We start from the raw sequence: 22572 nt of genomic DNA, 5'->3' as shown, positions 1-22572 counted from the left end.
TACTGTGACAATACTTCCCATAGGCAAATATTTCATTTTTTAAAAAGAAGGGTTGTATGGTGTATTGTTGAAGGCTTTCATGGCTGGATTCAACTGGTTGTAATGGGTTTTCTGGGCTGTGTGGTCGTGCAAAGATGTGGTTGATAATATTGTATTGTGGGTGGGATTTTTCAGTCCAGGGAGTGATTCACATTTGCATGCCCTGCAGCTGCAGCAGTATTGGTGAATGCAAATCCTGCGTTTGGGTGGAGTCCATTGTTCATGAACTTAGCATGCCCTTGGGGTTTGCTTTTGGTATTTTTAAGTACTGGTAGCCAAGCTTTGTTATTTCTCAGAGTATCTTTTTTCCTGTTGAAGTTGTCTTGGTGTTTGTGAATTTCAATGGTCTCCTTGTGCAGTCTGACAGTAACCTTCTGAATTGTCCAGAATTTCAGTGTTTTCAAATAAGGTGTTATATCCAGTTTTGTTTAAGACATGTTCTACAACTGCAGATTTTTCAGGATGGTTAAGCCGACAGTGTCTTTTGTGCTCCTTAATATGAGTCTGAATGCTGCGTTTTGTGGTCCCTGTATAGACCTTTCCACAGCTGCAGGGTATGTAATAGACTCCTGCAGAAGTGAGGGGATCTCTCTTGTCCTTTGCTGAGTGTAGCATCTGCTGTATTTTTCTGGTAGGTTTGAAGATGGTTTGTAGGTTATGTTTCTTCATCAGTTTCTCTATGTGGCACACTTTATATGTGATACAATAGTTTTTTAAATGTGCAATGAATTATAGTTTCATGAGTATCACAGGCACCTACAACATTTGATGTGGCTTCTGACAGAAAGCAGAACTTAAGAACATAACAACATATGTTTTAAAGAACATTTTGGAAATATGATTTCGGTTTGTTTTAGGGTTGGGGATGGGGGGCGGGGCTGTTAAAAGATGTCTGTATCACATTTACACTGTCCAGTTCACACAAGACACTGGACTTCTTATGGCACTGAAATTGGAAAACTTGCACGTTCTAACTGTGACAGTAGTATTGTTGACTAAATATTGGAAGCTTCTCTGGCTGATCTGATTCTCCAGAGTAAATCAGCAGAAATATCTGTATAATATTTAGTAGAGTAAAAATATAAAAGTACTGCCATCATTAAAATTGTGAATAATAACGGGAACAAGGGATGATTAATTTTTTGGTGTCAAATTATATACTGGCAATTTTAAATATAAAATGCACACTGTGTTTAAAGGTTACTGTTAATAGTTAAATTTTGTTTTCAAAAAATAGAAAGAATGTCAAACAAGACAAACAAGTAGTAGAAGTCCCTTCCTACAAATCACTTGAGAGGCTTATGCCTATTATGTACAAACAGAATATTGTGTAACTATTAATGAAACATCTTTTTAAGCAATTATTGCAGAACAACCAAAAAGCAAACAAGGCAAATGTTGACTGATCATGTGGAAATGCTGTAATATAATGCTGAAAGAAGTGAAGAGAGAACCCTTTCTCGTGTTTCTTGTATTCAATCATGTGTTTATTTTATTTAGAAAATATCTTAGAGAGTCTGAAGAAAGCAAGATCCAAGTCTCAAAGACCAGCAGTGAACATAATGAATTCATGGCAAATATTTGCCATTTATTTGACATAAGAGGGAGAGAAGAGCTGCAGGACCGTCTGCTTGCAAAGGTTTCCAGTTTGTAGAATAAAATTGAAATGAGATTTACCATATTTGAGATACAAGAATTTGATGAAGCCATCAAGCTAGCATTCTTACTGTATCCATCAGAGAATTTCCAACTCAAGTGAAAGCTTGGCATACATTGTTTGGTGCAATGGGGAGCCCACATGTTCCCTGGGATTTTTGTGGGGTTTCCTAACAGGGCTAACAGTGCCTCCTGTGACTGCTTCAGGCTGGGAAATGGTTTAGGAGGAAAGGTTGATGGTGCTTCTTTACAGGTATCGTGGTCCTTATTCTAATTGGGCACCACAAGCACAGGATTTAAGGAGAACCTATAATTCATGTGTAATTGTGTTATGTATGACACAGGGTGGGGACCTAGGCCCAGCTTGTTTTCTCTGTGATATATGAAGAAGTGAAATGCAAGCACGCTCCTGATTTACATGTGCATGTATGCTGGACAGGATGCATAGCACAATCTGCAGCAACCACAATAAGTCTGAAGCCTAGAGAAAGAATGATAAACGAGATCAATTGTATGCCTCTAGATCAGGGGTCTGCAACCTGCAGCTCTCCAAATGTTCATGGACTACAATTCCCACCAGCCCCTGCCAGCATGGCCAATCAAAGCACCATCTTGTTGAGACACATGGAGGGATCAGGAAATGCACTGAATTGATTCAAATTATCCCTCATGGCTTGGACTCAACGGATTCCTTTTGGAAACCAGTTATCATCAATGTGTGGCCTAACCTGTGGCATTCCATACGTGCAATTCTATCTCCCACACTTTTCAATTTGTATGTAAAGCACTTATAATCATAGAGTTGGAAGGGCCATCAAGTCCAACCCTCTACTATGCAGGAACACACAAAACACTCCTGACATATGATCATCCAGCCTCTGTTTAAAAACCTCCCAAGAAGGAGATTCCACCACTCTCTGAGGAAGTGAATTCCACTGTCAAACAGACCTGACAGAAAGTTCTTCCTAATGTTTATGTGGAATCTCTTTTCCTGCACCTTGAATCCATTACTTTGTGTCTGAGGCAGCAGAAAACAAGCTTGCTCCCTCTTCGACATGACATCCCTTCAAATATTTAAACATAGCTATCATGTCCTTCACTTCTCCAGGCTAAACCCCCAGCTCCCTAAGTCTCTCTTCATAGGGCATGTATTCTAGACCTTTTACCATTTTGGTTGCCGTCCTCTGGACAAATAATTAGGACACTTAGGACAAATAATTTGTATTTATATAGACAGCCGTATTAATAGCAAATGCTCATGGTAAAATAACCAGTGTTATGTAATTATCTTGTTTTGCTTCCAGATCAGAGGTATTCAAAAAGAAAATGCTGTGCTAAAAGAACAAATTGCTACACTTGAAGAGGCCTCAAATGTACATGAGATGGAATCGAAAGCTAGCAGAGAAACCATCATGAGGCTCGTTTCTGAACTGGGCAAAGAGCAGAAAAACTCAGCAGCCTGTTTGGAAGACATAGAAAAGCTAAGCAATGTAATGTCTTTTTGAGAAATCATGTCTTGTGAACTGGCCAAAGGCAATAATGTAATATTACAAAATATTTTCTTAAATCAGGCCATTTAAAGAAAATGATACTTGAGCTATGCAAGGCACTCATGCTTTAAAATCATTTGATTTTAAGTCATAGGAGGAAAACCTGACTATGGGTGAGACCAAAAGGCAAGAACTGTTTTGGTTCAGTGGGTTTGCATAGTTTGTCCTTTGTTCATCCAAGAAGCAAAGATCAGAAGAATACTCTGAAATGTTGGCATGCTGACATCATATCCTCAACACAAAGTCTGAAGTGGTGAAAGAGATGCTGGCTGGGCCAATTTTGGTGCAGTGCTGTGGTGTTGATGACATTATGTTTAGAAGTAATCCAGTGAGAGCATACATGTGGAAAAATTTAATTGTAATATCAGTTGTGGTGGGTTTTCCGGGCTGTGTGGCCGTGGTCTGGTGGATCTTGTTCCTAACGTTTCGCCTGCATCTGTGGCTGGCATCTTCAGAGGTGTATCACAGAGAGAAGTCTGTTACACTCTGTGTCCAGTGAGAAGGGAATGTTTAGTGGGGTATATATTGTCCATGTCCCAGGGTGGGGAACCAATCAGTAAGTGTTTGGGTGGAACCTGCTATGCAAAGGTGTGGTTGAGTGCATTGTATTGCGGTGTATTGCACACCTTTGCATAGCAAGTTCCACCCCAACATCAGATCAGTTCTTTGTATGTCTAAATCTTAAAAAGGCACAATTTAAAATGATCTGCTGATCAGTCTATTTATGTTCAGTCAAATAATTTCCTCCTGGCAGTTCAGGAGCAGATTATGAGCATATGTAGTGGATGGCTTGAAGGTGGCAGGTTATTGGAATATGATAACTAATATTATTTATGACATAATGGCATTTAGAATAAGAAAGTTCTGCTGTGTAACTTAATTTGAAGATAAAGAACAGACTTTTTGTTTATGAGCCAGTTTCACAGCTGCAAAATTAGTTTCTGTGATATATTAGATAAAGCTCCAAACAGGCAGAATTTATTTTAAAAGTTCTTTATGTAGTTAAAATGGAAAAGTTGAGATATAGCAGATGGGCTTGTGTTAGTGGAAAAGAGAATGATCTATGAACTTCTTCCCAGATTTGAAAAAGGCAATACAACTATTTATTGATTTATTTGTATGCTACCTCTCTAGAATTGTTCAAAGCAGCGCACAACAATAGATAACAATACTGGAGTAGATTATATGAGCCTCCCTCGGCTCAAGTAATTTATACATTGTAGATTTTATAATTTTATGTTTAATTTAATTTATACCCTGCCCTTTCCCAACCAATTAAAAACTTTAATAACTAATTTCACTTAAAAGATAGCATTCTAAATTACATACTGTCACAAGGCCAGGAATGTGGGGATCCACGCCTGTCTTATAAATTCAGGGTTCTTTCCCCCCCCCCCCACATTTGTATGCTACCTCTCTAGAATTGTTCAAAGCAGCGCACAACAAAAACCGCTGCGTTTACCTAAGATTTTATTGAAAAAACAGAAAATAAGAAATGTTCTAATACATAGATTTCTCAGCTCTAGCATCGTTCCAAGCTGGTTTTGTTTCAGACCTGGGATCAGGAGTTGCTTTTTCCTGCCCAGACTGGATCAGAATTCTCTTTTTTCTCTCCCTTTGGTTCTCAGGTAAATTCTGTTTCCTGCCCCTCCTGTAAATCAGCCTTTCTGATCTACAACTATTTGGCCACTAGCTTCCTTTGTGTGTGATTTATTCAAAGGCTTTTGGCTTCCTATCTAGAGATCAGAGGTCCTTGTCAGGCTAGTGTGAATCTGCCTGATACTGTAACCAGAACAATCTCTTCACACATGCCTTCTATATATAATACTAATTATTAGTTAGCAATTGTGAAAGAAATTATGTATCAAGTAATATTTATAAATATTTGTATTCGAAAAATAAGTAAATGCCAAAAAAAGTTTTGTGTTCACATGGCCAGATAAACACTCTTCACCTAGATATAGACAGAAGGTTGGGTCTCACTTGCCACAGATATAAGCACTGCAGATCCCGCATTCCTTTTCTCATGCAGTTCTTTCCAATCCCAAGAAAGTTCCAGCCTTGATCCAATGGGCAAGTGAGTTGGGAATATGTAGTGGGGAGGAGCAAGGTGAAGAAATTGCTCTCTCCTCTCTCTTCCAGCAGAGGAACTGTGCTGACAGAAGACACACTAAGGGCTATTGAATCTCCCTCCATCTCTCCACTGTAGCTTCCCAACCAATTTGGATTGAGACCTCACAGGCCCTATGACCCCAGGAATCAACTTTCCCAAGGTTGGAAATTATTGCTTGGGGAGCAGGGAGGGTACATGGGAAAGGTCTGTAATCATCCATGTCCTCTGCTAGTGGATAATGAGATCTAAACAAATATATATATATATTTAAAAACCCATTGCTCAGTGACGACTATAAAAGCAATGTGGTTGTAAATAATTAAACCCTAAAATTTTACATCTGGTTAAAAAACCATGAGGGTCTGCTGATCTACCTGAATAAGTTTGAGGGGGGAGCTAAGTAGGCTGCAGTAGGAGGAGGAAATGAGAAATCTTTGCTCCACTTACAAACCTCAGTATGTGCCGTGATAGATGCACTGATTGAGATTACTGCTTGACATCCATGTGTAAGTTAAAAATCACAAATTCTCCAGTGGTAAGGGGTGTGTTAGTCTGTATTTCTGGAAAAGTGACCCCTCTGGTCATAGACAGGGTTGTTCAGTTTTGGTGGCTCAAGAGGAAGGGATATCCCTCAACAATCCTCAGATGATGATGATGAAGAAGAAGAAGAAGAAGAGTAGTAGTAGTAGTAGTAGTAGTAGTAGTAGTAGTAGTAGTAGTAGTAGTAGTAGTAGTAGTAGTAGTAGTAGTAGTAGTAGTAGTTTCTCTCCTGCAGGAGACTCAAAGGGGCTTACAATCTCCTTGCCCTTTCCCCCTCACAACAAACACCCTGTGAGGTGGGTGGGGCTGAGAGAGCTCTGAAAAGCTGTGACTAGCCCAAGGTCACCCAGCTGGCGTGTGTGGGAGTGTGGGAGTGTACAGGCTAATCTAAATTCCCCAGATAAGCCTCCACAGCTCAGGTGGCAGAGCTGGGAATCAAGCCCAGTTCCTCCAGATTAGATACACGAGCTCTTAACCTCCTACGCCACTGCTGCTCCTTTAATTTAATTGTATTTTCATAATTGTTTCTTTCTTCTGAAACTGTGAGGGCTTTGGCTCCTAAAGGCAACTTTATGCTTTGGTTTTGAGAGTTGAGCATTAGAGTGCTGGCAGCAGATGGCAGAAAGGATCCTCAGCCTTCTTCTCAAACAAGTAAACAAGACCTCATGGCAGTTTATTCCACCTCCATCCCCACTTCAGCCAGTAGTTTGAATGATTCTCACAAGTAAATCAGTGCCAGAGGTTGTACCTAAGGTAGGGATGCTAGCCTCCAGGTGGGACCTGAGAATCTCCTGGAATTAAAGTTCACCTCCACAGTACAGACATCAGTTCCCCTAAAGAAAAATGTGGATGCTTTGGAGAGTGGACCTTTTGGAATTGTACCCTGTTGAGGTATCTGTCCATCCCAGGGTCCATCCCCATATCTCTGGGATTTTCCCAACCTGTATCTGGCAGCCCAACCTCCCTGTGCCCTGCTGGTGGGCAGGGGGAACATGTAACCCTACCTAAGACCTACAGCATTGGCATCAGAAGGCATGTGGTGGGAAGCCTGAGCCAGAGACCACACCTAGGCCCTATATAACAACAGAGGTGAGAAATAAACATTTGGATGCTCAAGCTACACATCACATCAAGTTCTAGAGCAGCAGTGCCAAATGTTCTCAAATTCATTGGTCTTCCTGCTCTCTCCTTAAACCTTACTTTTTTGACTTTTTAAATGAATGGGTAAGCAGTCCATTTGTGCTTAGTCAGATAAATAAATGTTACAGGCCGTACTAAGATCTGGCTTCCTCTTTGAAGATCCTTTGGTTCCTGTTAGCAGGCAGTGTTGTTTTCACCTGAGATTCAGACGGACAGGCCCCAATGTAAACTTTATTTGCACATTGTTCTGATCCTTCCCCTATCACCTGTTGTTTTTATAAGGAATGAAACAGAGGATATATTGGACAGTGAAGACTAATATGCCTGATGTATCATTGTCTCTCTTCTGGAGATAGCAGTTCTGTCAGTGTGTTTTCATCTTCCTTCAGCTTCTAAACAGACACCTCCTAAAACAAGTTGAAGAAGTAGGGATGTCTCCAAGGGGAGAATGACAAGACAGCCGCTGACTCCTGACATCTCTGACTAGTTGCAATGGCCTTGTTTGTCTTTGGACTGTGCTGTTCCAATGCACTATTAATTCGTTTTCTTTTCCACTTCCTGTAATTTCCCTCATTAGTATTCAGATCATTAAAAAATGACTGTACAACCACATCTGTTGAAAATGAACTAGGTCTTTTTTATGCTTTGTGCAAACAGTGTATGCTGACTTCTGAAGAACAGGTGTCACCAGACAATGATGTTTAAGTAGCGATTTAAAAAAAATGGATGACTTCAAAACAAAAAACGCATTTCAATTGTGCTTTTTACAATTATTGTGCCCGATTTTCTATTTCAGAATGGGTTCCTTTGAAGTGTTTTAACATCTTAATAACATCAAATTAGATCACCATCAACTATTATGAGGCTGGTAAACTGTGTGTGCTGCACCTGTGTCAAAGAAAGAGAACATTTGTTGAAATATATTGAAATTTGAAAATGTTTCCTTAATTTTCTGTAATAGCCATAATTTAATCCTTGGCATGGGAATACATTTCCCTCCTACTAAGATGTTTTAAGAAAAGAACCAGGGAAATTAAATTTGATGGAAGTATGCCAAGAGGCAGAAAGGCGGGTTTTGCTGGCTTTGACATTGCCAATTAAAGTAGGTTTGAATGATGGTGTATGTACTGAGCAGAGTTCTTTCCTTTTTAAAGAAAATCTGCAGTTAGTATTGGAGTAATTACTGAAATAAACTTGACCCTCCAATGCCTGTTCTCATTTGGCATTCAGAGCCAAATGCATCAGCAGAAAACAAGAGTCCCACTGAGTATATATAACTGGTTGTTTAATGCTTGTGCTTTACAGAGTGGGAAAAAATGCCTTCTTTTTCCAGTTGGAAAGTGCCGTAATGGATTAATAGCAATTGTTGGTATTAAATTGTGCCTAGCCAAAACTTGTTTCCATGCTCACTAAATGTTTAATGGTTTCATTTTGATAATGCCAAACTTCCATCAGTGTTTAATTAGAATAATAGCAAAATATCTGTTTTGCCAGCTTGTTTTCAGGAGGCTTGTAAACAACTTCTATAAGTGAGGCCCAGAAACTTAGAACATGGAATGTAAATTGCAGTGCCTCTGCCCATTCAGTCTTAAAGACTGAGGCACACAACTATTTTGCTTTGGGGAGGATGAAGAGAAAGAGAGAGGAAGTTAAAAGTTCTATTTAAGAGATGGATAAGAGAGAGAGTTGTGAGTTGACTGAAGGATCATGGGGTACAGGATCCCTTCTCTGGGAATCTGAGACAGATCTGCAGATCTGCAGTCCTGTGAGCAATACCCTGCCTCCATCTGTTCTCCACTTATTATATGTCAGTATGGCAAACTTTACAAAAACACTATAAATCTCCAATACTCTCTTCTCTAAAGGAAACCAACCCTGGCATATGTTGTTTAGAAACTTGACATTGCTTAGAAAAGTAGGGAGCATTATAACAGTTGTTAGCAGTGGGGTTGTATTTTCTTGTGCTGCTGTGACTGAACCAAACAAGAGATAGCACGGCTGTAAGAAAGTCAGCAATGTTTTGAGGAAATGAAGGATATGATCATTGTAGAACATAATACATTCCAATGGGAAGCCAGGTTGTACAGTGTGCACTTGGGAGTGTCTGAGGAGAGCCTTAAGGTGGATGAGCAGCTGATAGGTTTGTCCTGTGGAGTACACCAGGATATGTGTGTGTGCAGCTCACAGGAAGATCAGACACTGTGCTGAATTATGGGCTTCCCATAGGGATTTTAAAGATAGCCATAAGAATTTGATAATGCTCGGAAGAGTTGTATAATTTTATGAAATTACCAATATCTTCACTATTGCAATATCAGTCAGTCACAAAAATCCTTCAGACACGTTATGTTCCCCATTCCAAGTCTGTTGACTTGTCCTGCCTCTGCTCATGAGTCATATAATACTTGGTCTGAGAGGAAAATAATGGGGAAGGATATAGTTACACTTAAGCAATGGACAAATTTTATGATTCTTGCCCTTGACCAGCTCTCTGTATTAGGCAGCCCTATTAGTTCCAGCAGAAATTCTCTCGCTGGGTTTGTTACAGGCCACTGGCAATCATTCTTGATGCCAATATTCTTCCAGCAGATGATTTATGTTGTGAAGCAGCTATTTGTTTCCTCTGTTTTTCACAGTGTCAATAATTTGGTTGTTTTGGTTGATATTTCAGAATCTAAACAGCACTACAATAGCCAAGCAGCATCTTGAGAAGGAGATCAGAAGCCTCCAAGAGAGGCTGGTTGCGAGCAAGAGGGCTTGGGAAGTCTCACAGGAAGAATTGAACTACATAAAGAGAGGTTCTGGTAAACAAGAAGAGAGCCTGAAAAGCTGCATAGAGGAGGCTAGGGCTGAAAAAAATCTCCACAATGCATTTAAACAGAAAATCATTGCCCTACTCCACAGTAAATGTAACACAGTCAGTCCGCCTGAAGAGGTTATTGTGGAGACCATTCGTGAAATGTGCCATGTAGAAGAGAGCGACAAAACGGTATGTGAACATCTTGCCTTTCATATGTATTCAGCACACTTAATTTTCTATTATTTCTTGTGAATTAAAAACCTTAAGCCTATTTGGTGGCCTTTATATCTAGATGCCATCATCTCTCCCAGCCCTCCCACCCAAGCGTTGGCCTTTTGTGCAGGAGTTGTTTACAATGAATCTTGACACCAAATGCTACTTTTTTCTTTGAATTCTGCACATTTCCCCCCTCCATCTGTTTCAACAAATGTTTTCCATTCATTGTTTCCTTCACTGAGAAATTATACCACAATTTTTTTCTATCTGTTTCCAAGCCAGTTTCCCCTGAGTGTGTGATCATATTGAAATGGTCTTTATTTCTCTGGTCCACTGAACACCCCGGCCCTTATCCATGTTCCCATGTAGTCGCCCAACCTCCCCTCAGTAATTTTCTTCTCCTCCATGTTCTCCATTTGCAATATTATTATTATTGCAAATGGAGAACACACACACACACACACATAAATTCACTTTGTCAGTTTCACCTAGCACCTGTAATGTTAATGTTCAGGCACAGATACAAAGAAGCAGGGGTGATTGGATCAGCTTTGTCAATTTCATATCGAACTAGTGATGTAATGTTAAGGTAAAAATACACTGTGTCTGCAGTTAGGTCCTAGTGAAATTTACAAGGGCCTAGCACAGTAACCATTATGCATTACTGCAGCTCTAATTTGGCTGAAACATTTGGTTTTGTAGAGGAAGAGTGGGCTGTGTTTTTCTGTTCCTTCAGGTAATGGGCCTGCTCCAGTAGGGTTTTTTTTTAAAAAAAACTTTCATTTTGTATGGGTAATTCTCAGTGATAAAAATAAAGACTGAGACATTTTTTGGATTGCCGTTTCAACGTAACTGCACTGTAACATTACAGTGCCTGTACAAAAAAAGAAAGGGGAGGAGGGCTGTTCTTCTGTATATCATTGATTACATCCCACCACCATTAGGAATATGTTTTCAGCAGTAGCATGAAAAATAAAAGTATCAAAGAGACAAGGGGAAAAACAACTGGGAGAATGGAGATATGTGGAATGATTCCACAGAAAATGTTTCAAAGACAAAAAATTTGACCACTGGGAAAACCTGGGCAAGCTGTGCATGTGGAAAATACCCTTATCTTATGTTTAAGATTTACATAATTGTTTATCATCACTTAAGAAGAGCATATAGTTATTTCCGAAGTGATCTGAGTGATGAATCATCATACATGTTTCTATACCCATGTGACCATGGAGAAGGGATTTCCGGTATTAGCTACACTTCTAAGAGAATATATTATGAATCCTTCTACCCTGTTAGGCAAAACTTGATTGCTTAGCTTACACTATAGTCCTTATCACTAGTAGCTTTTATTTACTTTGCCACATTTGAAGCAATAAAATGAAAAGGAGGCAGTCTCTTAGGATTGTTGAATCCAAGAGGGTTTTAATGGTTACAAGTTCAGCATTTTGAGTTTATACAATTATACAAGTCTTGAGACAGCAAGACTTGAAGGACAGCAAGTCTATTTTAAATACTTAGGCAGCAACATATATGTTGCCAAAAATCCCTTCTCCTCTGGCCTCTCAGTTACATGATGGTTCTGGTGTGCAAGCTGTAAGACTGAAGGATTTGATCTGCAACATATTTCTTTGGCACTGTGCATTTGGTTTTTAGATGCTCTGAATGTACATACACATATTAGAATGCTAAATGTTTACAGCCTCATTCAAGGTTTCTTGGGGTGAGAGAAATCCTTTCAAGCTCCTTGCAGCTCCCACTACAAAACAAGAATAGATCTTGTTTGTTGTTTGTTGTTTGTTTCTTTAAATTGTAAAAAAATTGATAGCTAAAATGAATTTCATACTTGATGTCAAAACCTTCAGTGCAAAAGATTCCTTCCTAATTTCTTGAATATTTAATGGAAACTTTAGACAAAAGAGGCAATTTATGCAAGTTAGACAAATTCATTGGTTGATCATTAAGAATGAAAACTCAAGGTTGTGTTTTTTTCTGTAAGAGCATCTGGTTTTGTTTTTGCATTGTACACAGCTGCTATCATTCTGCTGTAATTTCATCACACTGGAATTTAATAATGGAATGCAGTGTTGACGGCAAAATTTCCTTTGTCAGTACAATTTATTATCAGTGAGAAATCTCTGAGGGAGATTGTAAGACAAAAGATAATTAATTAAAGCACTGCATTTCACTGACAGCACAGTTCATAAAGGGGGAGGGGCAAAAGTGCTTTGAAAATAGCATGATCCTGGCATCAACATAGATGCCACTTGTGGCAGTGCAAGTGGCACAAATACTGGTGCAGGAGCACATACACTTGTGCCCAGAATAGCTCAGGAGCACCACAGAGGCCACTGGCACAGCTATGGCAATATGAGGTGCTGGATGCGGCCTCAAACTCTCCATTCCACCCGCAAACAAACTTGAAAAATCACCCACCTGTTTCAGTGGTTATGGCCCTGTCAAACATTGGTTGTATTGAGCACAAGGTGAAATGGGAACCCCCTGCAGGTGTGAATTGATTGCCAGTATCCAAGAGCCCAGAGGTGGACAAAGGAGATGGACACTCTCTTTCTAATACCCCACTGTAAACCCGTGTGGAGACTACGTATCAACATATCTTTGAGGGGAGATGGGGCCAAGAGAGTGGAGGGGTTGGGGACAGAACACTGGAATTACATCACAACAGTTGAGGCAGGGGCCATTCCATTGGGGTAATTCTCTTTCCCTCCCAAGAGGGCTGCAGCAGAGTCTGCCTTCTCAACTGGGGCCCTGTCCCACCCCTGGATTGCCAGCTGTAAGGTGAGAATGGCCATGGGACCAAGGCTTTTAAGACTGAGAAGGGGGAATCTAAGGAGGAGAGGGAGGCCCAAGTGGAGAATGGTGATGACCCAACCCAAGACAGCAGCCATTCCCACCAGGGGAACTGGGTCACATCTCAAATCACTAACCTGGAGTCACAGGAGCTCTCCACACATGCCATCTCTAATGCCGAACACTCAGAGACTGTGCACAGGCACTTGCCTCGGGCACAATAGGCTGGCCACCTTCCTGCATCCATCAAGATCATTTGCATGTGGGATGCCCCAACCCTGGGCAGCCTGTGATGGCTGGCACAGGACCTCTGTGGGCTTTGGAAGCAGGAGGCCCTCTTCATTGGTCACTGGGGGCCATCAGTGATTGGGGGAAGAGGTAGGATGTGGCAACCATACCCCTGGAGGCCTTCAGTGAAAGCCATGGGGACCACTCTATCCAAGCAGTTCTCATACTGGAGCTTAATATTTCTGAGCTTGAATTGGGGACTCCAAGGCAATAACGGCTAGAGGTCTTTATGGATGATGCTGTTGGTGGCTATTCCAAGTGCTAAGCACTCTGGAGCCTGGTCTCTTCATTGGGGACTATGGTCCGTGGTGGAAAACAGATACCACAATAGCCACAGATGTGGGCTGCCATTGGGAGAGACAATGTGTGGGATGGGACAGGGGATTGATTGCCCTTCCCTGTCAACTGTGGACATGGAACAGCAGCAAGGAGGGGAAGAGGTGCCTGGGAAACATCCCATGGTTGTTTTTAGTCATGGCAAACTTGTGTTGGGAGGGTGCACTGAGGCCATTGTGGGGCAAGAGGGCAAATGTGGCAGGCTCCTTTGAGGCTGTCACGTGGCAAGGCAGCATAAGGAGGACGTCTCCCCCAGAAATTTGCATATGGAAACCATGGTGTGGGAGGCCTAGTTCAGCCCCTGGCCACCCAGTCAAGTCCTGGCAGCAGGGGGAAGGGACAGAGAGTCAGGGCCATGTCGGAGGGGAGATGTGACATCCATGGGGGGGCGGGCAGTGACATGCACTATCATTCCAGGGTTTGGTGGAATGAGGAGAACCAGTGGGATGCTGTTATCCCAGGTTACAGGCTCTACAGGAAGGATAGGACAGGGCGTATTGGGGGTGGGGTGGCCCTCTACATCAAAGAGAGCATAGTGTCACATAAAATAGACAATGCAGGGGGAGCTGATTCCTCTACAGAAGCACTGTGGATATCAATACCAGGGGTGAAGCATAGTTTAACATTAGGAATATATTATCGTCCCCCTGACCAAAGTGCACAAGAGGATTCTGAGATGGAAAAAGAAATTAGAGAGGCCAACAAAAGCAAAAATGTCGTGGTAATGGGCAATTTTAACTATCCCCATATAAACTGGAAAAATGCATGTTCAGGTCAAGTAGTAAGGGAGAGTAAACATTCCCTGGATATATGCTAAAATGACTGTGGCTTAGGAGCAGATGGTTGTAGAACCAACCAGGGAGAGGAGTGATCCTAGATCTAATTCTATGTGGGACCCAGGACCTGGTGCGGGAAGTCAGTGTTGTTGAGCTGATAGGGAACAGCCGCACCACAATGCTGCTCAGATTCAGTATCTCAGCAATGCAAACAAGTGACAACTACTAATGTAGTTAAGACATTCGCCTTCTCTGTGAAAGGGAAATTCTCTCAAAGATGAGGGGGGATAGTGCGCAGGGAAGCTTGAAAAGGGAAAATCCAAGAGAGAGTCAAAATGTCCAAGGTGCTTGGAGGTTATTTAAAAACACCGCCTTAAAGCTCAGCTGGGAATGTGTTCCGCAGGGTTAGGAAAGGCAGCGCACAGTCCAAAAAAAGAAAGCCACCATGGTTAAATAACAAGGGAGGCTTGAGGGAAATCTATTAGGAAAAAAAAGATGCTCTTTTAGAAAAATGGAAGTCCAACTTAACTGGATGGAAAGAATTTCACCAGAGGAGAAACACAAAATGGTGGCAAAAAGAGAAGCAAGTTAGCTGTAAAGGGGAGGCAAAAAAAGGATTATGAGGAACGACATGGAAGGCTCGTAACATCAAGACCAGCAACAAACAGTTCTTTCAAGTACATCAAAAAGCAGCTAAGGAAGCCAGGCCTAGGGAAGCGGTAGGCCCATTAGATGACAAGAGGAACAAAAGGTGTGCTAAAAAGAGATGACAGGGAGGATTGGGCAGAGAAGCTGAATGAATTCCCTTTTGCATCTGTCTTCACCCAAGAGGAGGGGTGGAGGGAAAATTCCCTGCACCTGAACCAGAAGAAGAAGCTTCCCCTTAGGAGGCTTAATCCGAGGAACTAGCGAAGATAGTGGTGAGACAAGGGAAAGAAGTTCTGGCAGCCATTGATAAACTAAATGTTACCAAATCCCCTGGCCCAGATTGCATTCATCCAAGAGTTCTTAAAGAGCTCAAGCATGAAATTGCTGATCTTCTCACATTAATATGGCAACTTATCCCTGAAATCAGGGCTCCATCCCTGAAGACTGGAAGATGGCCAATGTCACACCAATCTTTAAGAAAGGATCTAGGGGGGACCCAGGAAATTACAGGCCAGTCAGTTTGACATCTGTTCCTGGTAAATTAGTAGAATGTATCATTAAAGATAAAATTATAAAACATGTAGAAAAGCAAGACCTGCTGAGAAAGAGTCAGCATGCCTTTTGTAGAGGCAAGTCCTGTCTTACAAACTTACTAGAGTTCTTTGAGGGTGTAAACAGACATGTGGATAAGGGGGAACCAGTGGACATTGTCTACTTGGATTTCCAAAAGGCTTTTGACAAAGTTCCTCACCAGAGACTGTTGAGAAAACTCAGCAATGAAGGAATAAGAGGGGAAGTCCTCCTATGGATTAAAAACAGATTGAGGAACAGGAAACAAAGGGTGGGTATAAATGGGAAGTTCTCACAATGGAGAGATGTAGGGAGTTGTGTCCCCCAAGGATCCGTTTTGGGACCAGTGCTCTTTAACTTATTCATAAATGACCTATAAGTAGGGGTGGGTAGTGTGGTGGCCAAGTTTGCAGATGATACCAAATTATGTAGGGTGGTAAGAACCACAAAGGATTGCGAAGAGCTCCAAGCGGACCTTGATAAATTAGGTGAGTGGGCTAAGAAATGGCAAATGCAGTTCAATGTAGCAAAATGTAAAGTGATGCACATAGGAGCAAAAAATCCAAACTTCACATACATGCTACAGGGATCAGTGCTATCAGTCACAGACCAGGAAAGGGATTTGGGTGTCTTAGTTGATAGTTCCATGGGAATGTCAACTCAATGCATGGCAGCTGTGAAAAAGGCAAACTCTGTGCTGGGGATTATTAGGAAAGGAGTTGATAATAAAACTGCAAGGATTGTCTTGACCTTATATAAAGCAGTGGTGCGACCGCACTTGGAGTACTGTGTTCAGTTCTGGTCGCCACATCTCAAAAAGGATATCGAAGAGATAGAAAAAGTGCAGAGAAGGGCAACGAGGGATGATTGAAGGCATTGGAGCACCCTTCCCTTATGAGGGAGAGGCTGCAGCCGTTTGGGACTCTTTTAGTTTGGAGAGGAGACGCCTGAGGGGGGGATATGATTGAAGTCTATAAAATTATGCATGGGGTAGAAAATGTTACGACAGAGAGAAATTTTTCTCTCTTTTCTCACAATACTAGAACCAGGGGGGCATTCATTGAAAATGCTGGGGGAAGAATTAGGACTAATAAAAGGAAACACTTCTTCACGCAACGTGTGATTGGTGTTTGGAATATGCTGCCACAGGAGGTGGTGATGGCCACTAACCTGGATAGCTTTAAAAGGGGCTTGGACAGATTTATGGAGGAGAAGTCAATCTATGGCTACCAATCTTGATCCTCCTTGATCTCAGATTGCAAATGCCTTAGCAGACCAGGTGCTCAGGAGCAGCAGCAGCAGCAGCAGCAGGCCATTGCTTTCACATCCTGCATGTGAGCTCCCATTCTGCGAGTAGCAGAATGCTGGACTCCCATTTTCACATCCTGCATGTGAGCTCCCATTCTGCGAGTAGCAGAATGCTGGACTAGATGGACTCTGGTCTGATCCAGCAGGCTAGTTCTTATGTTCTTATATTCAGGGTTCTGCTGCATCATCTGAGCTTGGAAACCCCAGTCTTAGTGATGGAAAATCAGGGCTTGCAATGGCAAAGAAATGGGATCAGATACTCCATTCCCATGCCCAGTCCTCTTGGCTAGACATCCTGAAGGAATTCTTGCTATCCTCTGACAACTGTCAGCTGCACATGCAGGTGGAGTTGCCCCAATTCTCACCAGTTTCAGGAGTTCCAAGCTCAGAAGTCAGTCTTACCCCTCCTTTCTTCATGGGAATTCTTTTACACTGGTCAGAGGTAGATGAACCCCAGAGAAGCACCAACCAGTTCATGATGGCCAACCCCAAAGAGCTGCCCTTCCAAGGGGGGCTCTGGATAGAGTGGATGGCCTGGAGCCAGTGCCACAATGCCTCCCACACTTGTTCCCAGACCACATGGCCCAGGATATCCTGTCTTGATGCCAGTACCTTGGCCACTTCCATTTTAGCATTCCAATGCAACATTGGAAGTGATTGGCTGAGAGTCCTGGAGGGTGAAACTTGAAATTGTCCATCATGTTGTCCCACAATGATATCTCATGTTATGGCTTCTACTTCATTCCGTAAACATGAATGGCTGTCACCAATTCATAAGGAAGAAAGGAAAAGAATCCTGTTGACAGGCCCTCTACACATGTTGCTTCCCCTCTCCTCCCACATAAATTGGTTTATTTAAAATAAGGATTAACACAACAGGTAAAAATACATTAAAAACTAGTCTAAAAACACAGTACGGCCGTCTAGCACTCTATGCCCTTTGGCCAAGCTCAGACTGCCTCAGAGGTTTTTCAGAGTGACTCTTGCAGCTTTTATGAAAACTAGGAAAGTGGAAGCTCCATTAACCCCTTCTAGGTGGCTGTTCCATAAACAACATGCAGCCACTGAAAAAACAAATCTGAGCCCAGAGCACTTCTTAGTTAACAGTGGTACTGAAAATGTATCTTATGTCACATGGAAACGATGGGAGAGACAGTACTTTTATATATATATATATATATCACTCACTTAGGATATATATATATATATATATATATATATATATATATAACTAGCCTATATATCATACCAGAGTCCATCCTAGTCCAGCATTCTGCTACTGAGTAGCCCTGGAGTGCCTTGGGAGCTCACATGCAGGATGTGAAAGCAACCAACGCCTGAGCTCACCTGGTCTGCTAAGGCATTAGCAGTCTGAGATCAAAGGGATCAAGGTGTTGTGCCATGGGTGACTTCTCCTCCATAAATCATCCCAAGCCCTTTTTTAAACTATCAGGTTAGTGGCCATCACCACCTCCTGTGGCAGCATATTCCAAACTGCAATCCCTGCGTTCGTGAAGAAGTGTTTCAGCACATTAGTCTAATTCTTCCCCAGCATTTTCAATGAATGCCTGGTTCCTGATATAGTTAGAAGTATATATATATATATATATATATTTCTACCCCATGCATATATATATATATATATATATATATCCCCTCGTCTCTGTAAACTACGGGGTCCCCAAAGCTGCAGCCTCTCCTCATAAGGAACTAGCTATTTCTACAATTATTTGTTTTCCCCAGGTTCAGCACCATATTTCTATCCAATCAGCAGGAGGTTTGAGATATGGCGAGCAGAACTGAGCTACTTACTCCAAGTCACCAGTGATGCGTTTTCTTCTCATCAGTTCCCTTTCCTAATTATCCCCAGCATTAGAAATTTTTTTTTTCAATAAGAAATCATGCCTTTGTAGCGTGACTGCATTAGGCGGCATGAGAATCCACAAGGGTGTCATTCCATTAACCTGCTGCTTTTAATATGCCCCCAAATAAACTAATATTAGTCTTTTTATCTATTGCCTTGAAAATATTCCCGATTAAATAGAAGCAGATAATGTAATAAATCAGATAGCTGCAAAAATCCAGATTTTACCTTTGTCTAGATTTTGATTCCCTGACCCTGGCTTAAATTTGGATGGGTGACCTCCAAGGAATACCATGGTCATGACACAGAGGCAGTCAATAGGAAACCATCTCTGAACACCTCTTTCTTTAAAAGCCCTACAAGGTTGCTGTTTGTCAACTGAGATTTGATGGATGGGGGGAGGACTGTGGTAAGGGAAAATGGTCTTGTTGCTCTGCTTAGCTATCTGATCCTAAATGAAGTTCTGAGGTCTGACAGAGGATTGTCAAATTCTTTCCACCTTCCCAATTGGATTAGTTTCTGCCCCGTAGTTTGTTTGAATTGTTTATCTTGGTTGTTGTAGCTCTTTTGTTAGCTTCTCTGTTGCTGTTTATGCATTCCATAGATTTTCCACAGAACATGTACATCCATTGGATCTGAAATGCTGTGATCTTTAAAGGCTAACACTATCAATGGAAAAATTGAGTCTAGTGTACATAAGTGCTTGCAAAATCAAGCCAGCTTTCAAACACGAGGATTACATCTGCTAGATGGGAAGACCCTTTGGGTGATGTTTTAAGGGTGGAATTAAAGCAGGAGAAATAAATTCTATCTGAAAGCTCCAGAAAAGTAAATTGCATTTGAACAACTGCAATTGTGGCAAATGGAATGTAATAATTTTAATTTTATCCATTAGAGGATTCATGTAAGGACTGTACAAACTCAAGGAACTGTTAAGACAGTTTTATGGTTATGTGGTTCTGTGTAACAGGACTTTATCTGCTTTTGGCTACAGTTGAGTTAGGCTTTTTTTTTTTTAACGGACTGGCTTAACGTTTTAAGTGGTTTGTTGTCTAGAAGTATTCCAGCTCTTCACTTTAAAATATTCTTTCTAAAAATAACAGCTGATCACAGTCCATTCCCAAATGTAATGTTTTGCTTGCCTGATGCCTCAACTCTTTGATGTAACACACACTTGTTCTTAAGTTTCTGGGCAGAGTGTATTCTATAGTTTCTCACAGCAACTAAAATTCTCTGCTAGAGCATAATAGGAGGAATTGTTGCTCATCTGTTGGTGATGGAATGTGAACTCCTCTCTTAACCTGGCCTTTGTTCTGTTTTCCCTGCCTGCCAATCCATTTTATAATTCCAATTCTGTCCTTCAGGCATCAGCCCATCCTGAATGGTGGTCCAAGATCTGCAACTGTTGATATACTTTGTTTTGTTTTTTCCTGCCTTAAAGATACCATCAGGACTGGACTTTGGAGCAGAGGTCTGGGGGCCCAGCTCATGGCCTCAGTCTTGTGCCTCCATAAGCAGTCCGTAGCTAGTCTTACTAAACACAGTGGGGGCATGTGTAGAATCAGGTTACACCATGTGTTTGTCTGTGGAAATAGTGGGATGAGAGGGGCTTTATAAAACTGCTGATTCTCATCTCTGTTCCCCACAGGCTTACATTGATCCTCTAAATCTCTAATTTAATCCCCCCTCTGCCAAAGCCCCATGGAGGAATTTGAGGTGGAGCTCTCAGCATCTGAGGCTGCTAAAGCAACCATGAGAGTGCAAAATTTCATAAGAGTTTGAGTGCCGGTTGGGCTTCCTTAGTAACTTTATCAAATGTTGAAGAATCAGCCTTGAGTTCCACTGCAGGGTCTTGATTTATGAACAATCAAAAAGGAAGGGGAAGGGAAGGGGGAGAAAGGGGGGAAAAGGGGGGGACATTGATGTATTACTGTAGCTGACTCAACCATATGCCTGGTGGAACAGTTCCATCTTACAGGCCCGGCGGAATTGCATTAAATCCTGCAGGACCCTGATCTCTCCAGACGGAGGATAAAACAGAGAAAAGAAGAACTATACAAGTAGCTATAGCTCCCCATTAAGGAGAAAGGTGGGGTTTAAATGAGGTAAATAAAATAAAAAGAAATGAAATATAATAATATTAATGGTAAGGTGACTATGGTATATATCGATATAATATTGTTCGTGATTCACTGAAAAGGTAACTCCCCCCCACTAATTACATTTTATTCTTTTTGTTGTTTTTTAAAACATCTGCTTGCTAAACAAGAGATAGTTACTGTATTGCTTCTGATGGTGATGATGTCTATCTGCGCCACAAATTAGTTTCATGTCCAACCTCTGATTCAAGTGTATTTTTTCCCTAGATGGTGGGTCAGCTTGAAGCCCAAATAGCTAACCTGACTGAGGAACTCAAGACTCAGACCACACTGCAGCAGGAGTTTTTGCAACGGGTCAAGAAAGGAGAAAACACATCTGAGACACTTCATGAGCAACTGATGCATTTGGAAGGCGAGCTGGTGGATAGGGACGTAACATGTGATGCTTTGAAGCTAGAGAAACAAAAAGTAATAGCTTCGGTTTGTAGGAAGAACACAATGCAAGCCAGAGATACAACTGGGTTTAATGACTGGGGCTGATTCTATATGGGGGTGGGGGAGTTGGTGGTAATGATCATGTGGCCAATGTAATTGATATTCAGTTTGTACTTGCAACAGAAATTCCACACAGCCCTGGCTTTTTACCCCTTTGAAACATAGGCCCTTTTGACGCAAATCTCCTAAGAAGTTTGTAAAACATTTTCAATCCCTTACTTTTGTTTGCACTCACCCCCTGAAGTGATTCCTGGCCACCATTTTGTGATTCCCCCCTGCCCATTTTTAGTTCTGTTTTGATGTTTCAATGCTTCACAGCCTCACATGTCACTCTGTGCTCCTCGTATACTCAATGCTTTGAAGATTGTTCCTCCAGAAATAAAAGAACAAACAGCCACTGGCGAAATGCCCATTGGGCAAGGTGGGCAACTGCCCAGGGCATTACCTTGTGGGGGGCATCAAAATGCTGGGTTCGTTTTGGGGTATTTTTAGTGGTTTTCCATTTTTGGCCTGCAGGAGGCGCAGTTTTTAGGCTAGCGGCCCCAAAATTTCAGCATATCATCAGGAGACTGTCCTTATTCTACCCCCCAAGTTTGGTGAGGTTTGGTTCAGGGAGTCCAAAGTTATGGACTCCCAAAGGGGGTGCCCCTATCCACCATTGTTTCCAATGGGAGCTAATAGGAGATGGAGCTACAGTTTTGAAGGTCCATAACTTTGGCCCCCCTGAACCCAACTGCACCAAACTTGGGGGGAATCATTAGGGAAGTCTCCTGATGAGACCCTGAAAGTTTTGAGACCGTGCCTTCAAAAATGTGCCCCCCCAGCCTGCAACCCCCATTGATAGCGATGCAGAAAACTCAATGCAGAACAAAGATTCTTGGGCAAATTTCTGGGATGTTCCTGCAGGGGGCGCATTTTTGGATGTATCAGCACCAAGATTTCAGGGTATCATCTGGAGACTGTCATGATGGCACTCCCAAGGTTTGGTGCAGTTTGGTTCAGGGGGTCCAAAGTTATGGACCCTCAAAACTGTCACCCCCATCTCCTATTAGCTCCCATTGGAAACAATGGGGGATGGGGCACCCCCTTTGGGAGTCCATAACTTTGGACTCCTTGAACCAAACCTCACCAAACTTGGGGAGTAGCATAAGGATAGTCTCCTGATGATATGCTGAAATTTGGGTGCTGATATGTCTAAAAACTTCACCCCCTATAAACACCAATGTCCTGCAGTTGCCAAAAAAAAAAAAAAAAAGAGTTGAGAGTGAGTAGGTAGAGTGGCGTAGCCCATTGTGTGGAAGGGCATCAACTCAGAGTTTTTGCCCA

General features: G+C 41.9%; 1 protein-coding gene across 4 annotated transcripts in view; it reads left to right on the top strand.

Moving 5' to 3' along the window:
• The window catches only part of CCDC170 (coiled-coil domain containing 170), a 67453-nt gene that overhangs the window by 29131 nt on the left and 15750 nt on the right, over positions 1 to 22572 (top strand). For all 4 annotated transcript variants that reach the window (XM_048488683.1, XM_048488666.1, XM_048488660.1 and 1 more), the window contains 4 exons: positions 1540 to 1678; positions 3000 to 3185; positions 9710 to 10027; positions 21019 to 21219. In XM_048488683.1, the coding sequence (XP_048344640.1) occupies positions 1540 to 1678; positions 3000 to 3185; positions 9710 to 10027; positions 21019 to 21219 (844 nt within the window). The remainder of the gene's footprint in view (positions 1 to 1539; positions 1679 to 2999; positions 3186 to 9709; positions 10028 to 21018; positions 21220 to 22572) is intronic.

This window comes from Sphaerodactylus townsendi, linkage group LG01 (genome assembly GCF_021028975.2).
Source record: "Sphaerodactylus townsendi isolate TG3544 linkage group LG01, MPM_Stown_v2.3, whole genome shotgun sequence".
NCBI lineage: Eukaryota > Metazoa > Chordata > Lepidosauria > Squamata > Sphaerodactylidae > Sphaerodactylus > Sphaerodactylus townsendi.
Note: the sequence above shows the minus strand (reverse complement) of the source record. Positions and strands in the feature narration are given on the sequence as shown.